The 10592-nt window shown below is 49.9% G+C and overlaps 1 protein-coding gene across 1 annotated transcript; it reads right to left on the bottom strand.

Annotated features, from left to right (window-relative positions):
- Window positions 1-6095: 6095 nt before the first annotated feature.
- On the bottom strand, window positions 6096-10351 carry Nppc (natriuretic peptide C). Its single transcript, XM_041650733.1, has 3 exons — window positions 10115-10351; window positions 9433-9743; window positions 6096-6590 (listed from the first exon to the last, which is right to left on the bottom strand). The coding sequence occupies exons 1-2, from the start codon at window positions 10202-10204 to the stop codon at window positions 9453-9455; spliced, it is 381 nt and encodes a 126-aa protein (XP_041506667.1). The 5' UTR covers window positions 10205-10351; the 3' UTR covers window positions 6096-6590; window positions 9433-9452.
- Between the last annotated feature and the right edge of the window lie 241 nt (window positions 10352-10592).

Genomic DNA, 10592 nt, shown 5'->3' with positions numbered 1-10592 from the left:
AGATGTGTCTACAAGATAATCTCTGGACCTCGGGGTAAAAGTGTGAGCACAGGTGTCTTATGTGCATATATGCGTCTTACAATTTTACTACTATGAAAGTATTTTCATAAACTATGGTAGTAGTATAAATATGGATTTAATAAGTCTCATCAAAAACATCAAGGAACCACTGACAACTAAGAACAAGCTGTTGCGGAAGATGTTCCCGAGGGGGAAGGTTGAGTGAGAGAGGAAGGGAAGTAAGGAAGCTTGAAAGCAGATTCTCCAAGTTAAATGAGGAAGTCAGACAAGAAATATGAGAAATCAGGCCTCCTCATTGAAAGTCAAAATTTCTCCAAGTATATATATTTGGATCTAGTACATTACAGATATATTTTAAGAAGCACACACAAAGAGGGAAAGAATTGAAGCTTGGATAAAACTGTCAAGCACAAATAAAAATAAAACAGGGAGTGTGGTGTGCACCTGTAATCCTAGCCCTTGGGAGGTGGAGGCAGGAGGACCAGGAGCTCAAGGTGACATTGTAAGTTTGAGGCCAACCGGGCTTATAAGACCCTGGCTCAAAACAAACAAACAACCACCTTTAACCCCCCACAACCCGATAAAATAAAGCAAAGCAAGATAAAATAGCTCCCAGCACTTGGGAGGCAGAGGCAGGTAGATTGCTATAAATTGGAGGCCAGTCTGACCCACATATCCAGTTCCAGGTCAACCGAGGTGACATAATGAGACCTTCTCTCAAAACATTATAAGGTAAAATAGATTTGACATGTTCAGATGGGAAAAAATTGAATTGAGGGTTAGAGTTAGGGTTTGGGAGTGTGAGGCTCAAAACATATTGTCTCAGTAGAGACTGACACCAGATCTTGATAAACAAGACACAACTCTTGTTTCATTTGGTGTTTGTTTTGTGTTTAGAGACAGTATTGCTATGTATTTGAGACTGACTTTGAATTTACTTTGTAGATCAGGCTGGCCTTGAACATGCAGTAATCCTCCTGCCTCTGTCTCTCAAATTCTGGAATTACAGGCATGTACCAGCAGGTGTGGCTTAAATCTTTGGTATTTTTCAGTCTGTGAGAATTGAGGATTGCTTATTACCATATCATAATTTCATCTATACTAATATACATGCAAACATCAAATATTTGTTACTGACAAAAGTCTAAATATAAAAAACTCCAATATCATTATTGGCCTTCAGTAAATCAAAAATAGTGAAAAGAGATTGAGATGTGTAATACAAAAGGCAAAATTCATCAAATATTGACAGAATCCTCATACTATGTAAATATGCATTCCTCTTTTTTTTTAAAAAATATTTCTTATTGTTTATTTACTTTATTTTATGTGCACTGGTGTGAAGGTGTCAGATCCCCTGGAACTGGATCTTCAGACAGTTGTGAGCTGCCATGTGGGTGCTGGGAACTGAACCCTGGTCCTCTGGAAGAGCAGTCAGTGCTCTTAACCGCTGAGCCATCTCTCCAGCCCCTGTATTCCTCTTATTTTCAAAGTATTCACGCACCTTTACACAATCAATGAAAACACAGAAATGGATAGTTTAGCAAGGTAGAAAGTGTGTAAGAGCTGAGACCACACGCCATAAACTTAATACACATGAAACCAAAGTGAAGCCCTGATGCGCGGTAAGGGAGAAAGGCTACCACGGGATACGAATGTAGCTGTACCCAGAAAGAAGTGTTTACCCCAGCACACAGATAAAAACACAGACAATGCTAGGGTTATGGTTCACGTTGATTGACAGCCTGACAACCTAGGAGACAAGCACGGCTGTTAGGATCGTCTAGATTGGCGTGGTCTCTGGCTGTGCCTGTGCGGGGTCATCTGAGTTGAGCTGGGCTGGGGAGACTTATTCTGATTGCCTGAGCAAAGAGAAGAGGTGCTCATCGGTCACCAGCCTTCACTTCCTGTCTGTGGATCAAGGTGAACAGTGCTTCAAGTGTCTGCCACCATGCTTCCCTTGCCATGATGGACTATACTCTCAAACCACAATCCAGAGCAAACCCTTCCTTAAATGGCTTTTGCTAGTTATGTTATTGTTTCTGATGCCTGGACCCAGTGCCTCAGTGAGAACTTCCACTCTCTGGGTGGAGGAAGAAAGAGAGGAGGAGAGAGGAGGACGAGAGTTAGTTTGCTTGCTGTCTCATCATATGATGTCCTCTGTCCTGTCACAATGAATCAAGAAGGCCCCAGACAGCTACTATTGCTATGTTCTTGGACTTTCCAGACCCTGGAACAATGAGCTAAATAAATCTCTACTCTTTATAAAGTAGAACTCTGTTTCATAAAGCAAAAACACTGCTCAGGTGTTTTATTAGAGCAATAGAAAATAGATTTATGCATCCTGACCAATACTGACTCCCAATGTACTTTTCTATTTATAGAAAATAGATTTATGCACCCTGACCAATACTGCCTCTCAATATACTTTTCTCAAACTAGAGCGTGGGCAACTCCTTCTGCCACCCTACCTCTCTTGCCTTGCCCGAGGGCTTTTCTCAAGGCTCTGATTGTGTCCCGACATCATGTCCTTGACGATCATCCCCATGGCCTCCTGCCCTGCACAACCCTTTTCCCGCCACCTGCTCTGAGGGTGTGCTTAAGAAGCGCTGCAAGCCACTTGCTCAGCTGGGGACCTAGAAATCTGTCTTCAGCGCCTCATCACTTCCGTGCCTCTGTACGACAGAGTGCCACGTTTAGAACTACACCTTCGGTCTCTCTATTGGATATTTTGGGAGCCCAAAGTCAGGCTTGTGGGCCTGGTCCTGCTTCTGTTGTTGGCAGCTGTACACCGGGGACCAGGCAGGCTTGCAGGTTTGAAAACATCTCCATTGGGTGCCCTGACTCCCTTCGGATTTGAGGGCTTCAACAAAGGGCTTCCAAAATTTGTTGGAACTTTGGTCTAGGTTTCTCTGCACTAGTGTGTGTGTGTGTGTGTGTGTGTGTGTGTGTGTATGCATACACAGGGAAGCCACAAGATGTTAGGTGTCCCATTCTATCATTATGAAGTTCAGTGAGGGCCTTTCACTGAACCTAGAGCTAGACCAGTAGTCAGCAAGTCACAGTGATCCTCCTGCCTCAATTCCCCATAGTGCCAGAGTTACAAGTCTGAGTGAGGTCATGCTTGGCTTTTTACGTAGATGCTGGGCATTATAACTCCAGATCATGTGCAGCAAGCGCTCTTATCAGTGGAGCCCTTCCCAGCCCTGCAGATAGGTTTTGGAGGTCTATTCTTCGACTATCCCGAAAGCATGTCTGAACACCGTGCCCCATTTGCCCATGTGTTCACATCCTGGGAGCTCCTACAGAGGGTGTCTTCTGGGACACCCGGAGGCCTAATGCCTTCTAGAACATGAACTTTCTGTTTCTCTGCTGTACTTTTGACCACCCCACCCAACTGGCCCTGCACATGGGGTGTCTAACACTGCCAAGGGTCCCTCCTTGTCCCAGAGGACCAGAACGCCCGCCAGCCCCAACACTGTGGCCATGTCTCCAGATGCTGGCAGTTACTGTCTCCCACATGGGAGAGAAGCACAGGTCTCCAGGCAACGTGAGATGGAATGCTGGGAACCAGGAAGGAGGATGGGAAGCTTCAAGCTCTTGGGCTATACCACTAAGGAATACCTAAGCCCTCCAAACGGTTCCAGTTTCCAGTTACTTACTGAATGTTTGTCAACCCCTCCAGTTTCTAGCAGAATTCCCAGGCTGGGATGGCACGTCTCTGTTGCTACTATGGAGGCAGACTCGGGACTTTTAAATTTACATTCGTTACCTTCCTCCTTGCTCTGACAAAATACCAGATAAAAGAACCTTGAGGAGAGAAGGGTTTGATTCTGACACAGACCAAAGGCGCAGTCCCTCACGGAGAGGAAGCACCATGGCATTAGGGAGCAGTCAGGCAGCAGAGGGAGATGAATGTTGGTCCTCAGCCCCCTTTCTCCTTTTTATCACATGCATGGATGTGTCTGCGCATGTGCCTGAGGAGGCCAGAGCCGTGCTGGATCCCCCGGAGCTGGAGTCAGAGGAAGTAAGCCACCCAGTTCTGAAACTCGAACTCGAGTCCTCTGCAAGAGTAACACACGCTGCTAACCATTGAGCCATCTTTCCAGCTCCGTTTCCAGGTTAATTCCGTCTGGGTCTCCAGCCTCTTGGTTATCCCACCTCACTGAACCAATCTAGAAACTTGCTTACAGACACGCCTAGAGGCTGATTTCCTAAGCACTTCTATAAGCTGACACAACATTGACCTTCGCAGGAGAACAGTTGTCTAGTGACATCTAGGACACGTGACAATGGCTGGAGAGTCTGGCCTCACTCATGAGGGTTGATATTGCCAACCGTGGGTCTTGCCTGTTGTTCGGGGATAACACATGGAATGAAGGCTGCATAGGACAGTATTTGTAGCAATGACTCACGAGTCCTTATCAGTCCTTGGCTACTGGCTACACCCCAGGGATAACCATTGGAAAGCCCCCTTTGTCTCCGGTGGTAATTCCCTGGATCACAGAATTCCTGGCCCCTTCTGTCTGGGCTTGAAGAAGAAACACCTGCACCATCACCACCAAAGTCAAAGTACGACCATCTGCCTGACTCTTGTCACCCTTAAGGCTCTTGCATACTCCTCTTCCTCCTCTGATAAGGGGTGCTCACCTGAATGGCAGGCTGAGGCACTTGTGTGGCCGGGGTGCTGAAGCTCTCACCCCGCCTGAAACCCTGACACTGGTACTGGGTCTCTAGCCATAGATGTGGGAGCGAGACAGAGGAAGGAAGGCAGCCACACCCATGACCGGTCAGTTGGCCCCCAGGAGGGGGTTGGGAATGTCCCCTCAGGTCCTGGAAATTGAGAAGATGGGAAAGGCTCCAGCCTTCTCCAGCTGGGTTGCATCTTTGTGCTGGCCACCCAGATCTGTGAGAAGCTGCTGCTGGAGAGAAGGTCATGGATCTGGTGGCTGCAGAAAGACCAAGTGTTATCAGGTACTCCCCCGGTGATAGCTGTCTCCTGGAACTCTCCGGCTAGGCCTGCTGATCCCACAGCACAAGGCCACACACATTCCCGGTCCACCTGGTATCATGATGTCACCAAGAGAGTGTTAGGTTTTTATTCTTTCCCCCGGGTCTTGTTCTGTAGGCCTGGCTGGCCTGGAGCTTCTTGTGTACCCAGGCTGGACTCAGTCTCGTGGCCATTCTCCTGCCTCCCCGGTGCTGGGGATACAGGAGTGTGCCACCACCCTCGGCTGGGAGGGGCTCTCTTCGGCTCTGCTTTCCTCTAATGGGGTCAGAGGTCAGGGAAGACTGCACAGCGTGTCTTTGAATAGAGGATGTGGTGAGATTACCACTGAATTATTTAAAAGTTTCCTGCTGATTTCAGGAAAAGAGATTCTAATCTAAATGATATTCATAAATTCCGAATCATTATTCATAATTTCACACTCAAAGCTTAGGAACTGTGATGGTTAGTAGGCTTCCTCCCAAAACACACCCCACGGGGGGTGTGCATGTGAAATCTGGCCATTTCTGTTCATTCTCAGAGGTGTGTGGCCTAAGGTTCCCTCTGACCACTGCAGCTCATACGGGGTTACAGGGAGCTGCCCACCCAAGGTTTTGGAAGCACGAAAGAGGCTTGTATATGGCAACTTGAAAGTCCCATGAGGCATACAGAAACCTCACTCCTGAGACAGAGGGGGAATTTGGAGCAGTTTTCTTCTCACAGCAGAGAGAAGGGGAGCTGGAACTGGGGACCCTAAAAAGCAGTCGAACCAACCAGTTTAACTCCTGACATGGTTCCCAGGCACCGGGTCAGAGCTGGCAGTTACCCCGCGGTGGTCCACATGGCCAGCCCAGTTCTGAGAGACCAACTTCAGTGGATAGATGGGCAGATAGAGGGAGGAGGCCGCACTTGGCCAGGCTCCCTCAGGGATTCCGACAAAGAGAAAGTCGGAGTCGGGGACCTGACTGAGAGAGCTATTTGGAGGCAAATGCCTGGTCTTACATACTCCCTTTGCTCAGCCTAATTTTTGAAATAAAAAGGAATGAATAAATAAAGACAGTTTTCAAGATGTTCATGGAATGGCTTTTCTTTTTTTTTTTTTTTTACATTTTTTTTTCAACTAGTTAGGACAAAAACATTACAATGGTTGGCTTCTTTCATTTAGTTACATAAATAAAATTTTTATAAATATCTCTTTATAAACAATATAAATAGCTTTACAACATAAATACATTTATGCATGACGTGAATTTACAAACAGCAATGTTTTACAGCTGGTTTTGTCAGTCACTTTAAAAACTGTCCCTTGTCATCAAGTCGGTGTAGGAGTGTGTGTTTCATGTATATAATATATATATAATATATAACTTTTTATTTTTCATTTTCAAAAAAAAAACCCCAAACAATAAAATCATCCCCTCCCCTCCCCAAATAATAATAAAACAGCTGGTGTTGTGTATTGCCAGTACCAGGAGGAAAAAAAATAAAAAGAAATGTAAAAGCCACATTGCGTTGGAGGTGTTTCCAGATGCTGGAGGCGGATGACCAAGGATGACCTCAGAGCACGGAGCAGTTCCCAATCCTGAAACACAAAGTGGACACAGAACGCTCAGTTCTGACCTCTTAACTGAAAAAGGCCAACTTACAGGGTCGTTCTAGAACCTTTCCCCGTTTCTTACAGACGCCTTTGATCTACAAGTCCTTGATTGGCACCGGCTGGCCCAGCACAGGTGGAGCCATAACGCCGGCCAGACACGCCCCCCCCCCCCCCCATTCCCCCAAGTTCTAACTATAGGGTTTGCTCTCCGCGATGGGTGAGACACACTGAGGAGTGGTGGGGCTCTTTTCGGCTCAGTTTTTGCTGTAACGCAAACCCTCGGGCCATTGCTTTCATCTGGTTTTGTGTCTGCTTGGCCGCGTAGGGGCAAAGAAAAGAATATCTCAAGGTGATTGCGGGATGTCCCATTCTGAGCTCAAATCCTTGCTTAGATTTGACTTCCCAGATGGCCCTGAGTCGCTTTGAGCTCACCCATAAAATGGATAATAGCCACCTCTCAGAGTTGGCGCTGGGATTCAACAAAGGGCCACATATTAAGCTTCGGCAGTGTCTGGGTCACAGCTACCCAAGAGCGAAGAGCGCTTCCTTTCCTAGCTAGCCGGTCTCAGAAACTGGTTGCTTCCAGGAATGAGCAGCCCTGCAGGACTGGTGCGGTTTGAAGGATGAGTTAGGCGATGAGCGCTATACTCAGTCCCTACCAGTGGTGGCGCTAGTGCTCTGTGTTCTGAAAACAGGCAGCCATGCAGGGCCCTCCTAAAGGACGGCGCTCACAAAGGGGCCAGGGCAATTCTCCCTTACTGGCTTCTCTGCCTGTGTTTCAAGTGTGATGCTCCTGAATCCCAGGGGCAAAGTGTCCATTGAGGTCTTGGCCACACCCGAGTCTCTGTCAATAGTATAATCAAAACCTATAACCATCAGCGACAGTCATTATGATGGTGCTTGGGGCCAAAGTGGAGACATGATCACAGCCTCGGGACTTCTCGTCAGTATGAAGAACGAGCCTTGCGCTCTTCCTAAAGACCAGGCGCACCTCATTGGTTTGTTCCACCAGGAGACTGCAGGGTTGGGAGGGGTGAACTCTCTGTCCTCTCACTGGGGCTGGGATAGAGAAGGCTAAGGCTTCTCTATGTTCATTTATGCCGGGAGAACTTCTAGGAGGCTGTTTACCTCCCCTGGCCAATGGGTCCAGAGCCGTAATTGTCTTGATTTCCCCTCCATAACATTTCTCACCACCCTGTGCCCATGGATGCCCAAGACTAAAGCCAAGGCACCTTTAGGGAAGCACATCCCAGGCACTCACCCAGAGGTTAACTGACTCTGAAGTCCATTCTTGGCACTTAAAATCACAAGCTGAAAATCCAAGTCCTAAGATTCCATCTTTTAGGTATTCCCACAGAAGGCGCCACAGTGGTAGCTCCAAGACTTGCCCATAAGTACCAGGATCAGTTCTCTCCCCAAATAAAGGAGAGTAGAGATCCCAACACCCTGCAGAACAGGAGCAAGGTACGAGGGGGGCTCAAGACTGGGCGCAGAGGAGTGGGCCAGCTGAGATTCAGAGCCAGGGACACTTGGCGGAGCTGCTAAACTGGGCATGTGTTTTTCTGGTCGCTGGCCAATATTTCAAGATCCTTACTGGATATGATGTGGGTTCCAGAGGGTCTGCCCCTTAAGCTACTTGCAAATTAATGTGAGGGCACAAACAAGGTCATAAAGCACCGTACTTCTGTGCAAGTCTCTCATGCTGTAAAAAAGACTCCTGCGAAATGCTTGGGAGGTGTTCCTGTTCCCTATGGGAAAAAGACTGGCCACTGGCCTCTAGGTTAGGGAGAGCAGCCTCCTCAACCACAGGGTACGGGGCAAGCAATGGCAGCTGGTGAACAAGAGCCAAAGCTAGGAAGCAGAAGGGGCCCTCCTGGGAAGCAGTTATCTAAGTGAGGTTCTGTCCTTCCTCATCATCAGGGATGGAGAGCAGGAAACAATCCAGGAGGGTCTTTAAGTCACCGAGCAGCCTCCGATGGGGATGTTGGAAGTGGAGGCGGCCAGAGACAGCCCAGAGCACAAAGTGGGTGGGGGTGGGGGTCAGGGTTGGAACAGAACTCATTTAGGAACACTGAGTTCGAGGTTAGGGCAAGAAATAAGATTTAGCTTGTTCCTTTGCCTCTCTTGAAACAGGGTCACAAGCCCCAAGGGTTCATCTTGGGAGCCCCAGGGCTGCTACAACAGGATCCTGGATAGACCAGTTTGCCCACAGTTGGGTTTAGAGCAGGGGTAAGATTCAGAACGCCCCAGGCAGAAAGGTGTCTTGCTGCGGCCCACGGAAGCTCTTCTCTCCACCGTGAGGAGCGGGCATGTCTACGTGCCTGCCTCACTTCAGGGACATCAGAAAGGCGTTCTTGACACCCCGCTGCCAACAGAGCTGGCAGATAAATTTACTCTGGACTGGTGGAACACCTTTCCCTCGCTTTTTCCAGGATCTCTTTAACAATTTCCCAGTTGGCTGGGTCCGGGCTAACATTGCTAGCTGGCCCGTGGTCCAGGGTGGGGTTGGGGACTCGGCCTATGCTAAGCCTGTTACTGTGTTTTTAGAGGAAGCCAGCCAGATAGGGTCCTCTAAGGCCGAACCCGATCTATGACCTTGCTCATGTTCTCTTCACCTCATTTTCCTAATCTGTAAAACGGGATACGTGAGGTAGCAGGCAAATGTCTAGCTTACACTTGATCCCATGCCCGGATCGGTTAGGGGAAGGTCACAGAGCACAAGGATCAGGGAGGAGGAAATCAAACCGCTTGCACTAGGCAGTGATAGGACTAGGTTCTCCCTGGTGCAGAGCTATGCGAGCTGGGAGAGTCTCATGGTATTTCTCACCTCCGCCAGGGGTCGCTGCACTAACATCCCAGACCGCTCATGGAGCCGATCCGGTCCAGCTTGAGGCCAAAGCAGCCTTTGGACAAGCCCTTCTTGTTGCCGCCTTTGTATTTGCGCGCGTTGGGGTGCTCGTGCAGAAGGCGGGCCCAAGCAGCCCGGGACTTGGTGTCCACGCGCAGGTCCCGGAGCAGTCGCGATCGGTCTCCCTTGAGATTGGCGCCTCCGCTGCCTGGAGTCTTGTCACCTTTTTTCTGATTGCCACCAGCTGCCTGGGGCTCCGCCAGCTCCTCCCCTGGAGGGGTTCGCGGGCCCTGTAGGAAAGAAGAGTGGGCAGGTGAAAGAGTACACGGATGTAGCGCGGGCGACTTTTGCGGGCCCCAGAGTGGAGTGGCCCTCCCCAGCCGTGAGCGCGCCCCCACTGATGTGGAACAGCTGAGTCCAGCATCCACCTGCCACGCAGCCCTTGCTCCTGCTCCTTCGGGAAGCCCCTTGCCCTTCCCGTGCCGCTTGTCCTGCTGGGCACATTGGGGACACTGGAGATGTGCATGACATTCTCCCGAAGCTGAGGAATGAATCAGAGAAGTCCTAGCTTTGTAGGCACAAGTTCGAAGGGTCTTCCTTTCCTGCGCACCGCATCCTCCCACGCCCCTCACAAATCAAGTGTCCCCGCAACAGCACCCACCTTTGGTGGCGTCCCGGGCTTGGCCTCGGAGAGCCGGAGTGAGAGTAGCGTTAGCAGCAGGGCACAGGCGATCAGCTGGGAGAGGTGCATGGTGCCGATGAGGCCGAGGGTGCAGTCTGCAGCTGGGACGGCCGGTGAGCTGTCCGGCAGGCAGATGCGGAGCAGGCTGGCTAGGCGAGCGCGGGTCCCACTGCTGCACGGCGCCGGCTGGGTGCGCTCTGAGTCCGTGGCTCGGCTGGTGCCTTTATAATCCAACCTGCCGCTGATGTCATCTTCCCGCCCACCGGGCAGCCAGGGCCAATGGCACAGCGCATGAGGCCGAATCGACGGCTGGGAGGGGGGCGCGGGGGCTCCCCCTTCTGCCCCCACCCACATCCCACCTCCAAAGAATCCCGCGGCTCGGCCGGCTGCGCTCAGAGCCACAGAGCGGCGCGCAAAAGAGAATTTCATTTGTAGAATGAGCTCGCTCTAGTCCTCA

The sequence above is a fragment of the Microtus oregoni genome, unplaced genomic scaffold (genome assembly GCF_018167655.1).
Source record: "Microtus oregoni isolate MIOR12 unplaced genomic scaffold, Mior012 000004F_ref0000308, whole genome shotgun sequence".
NCBI classification, from domain to species: domain Eukaryota; kingdom Metazoa; phylum Chordata; class Mammalia; order Rodentia; family Cricetidae; genus Microtus; species Microtus oregoni.
The sequence above is the reverse complement of the archived record's forward strand: the minus strand, read 5'-3'. Positions and strand labels throughout refer to the sequence as shown.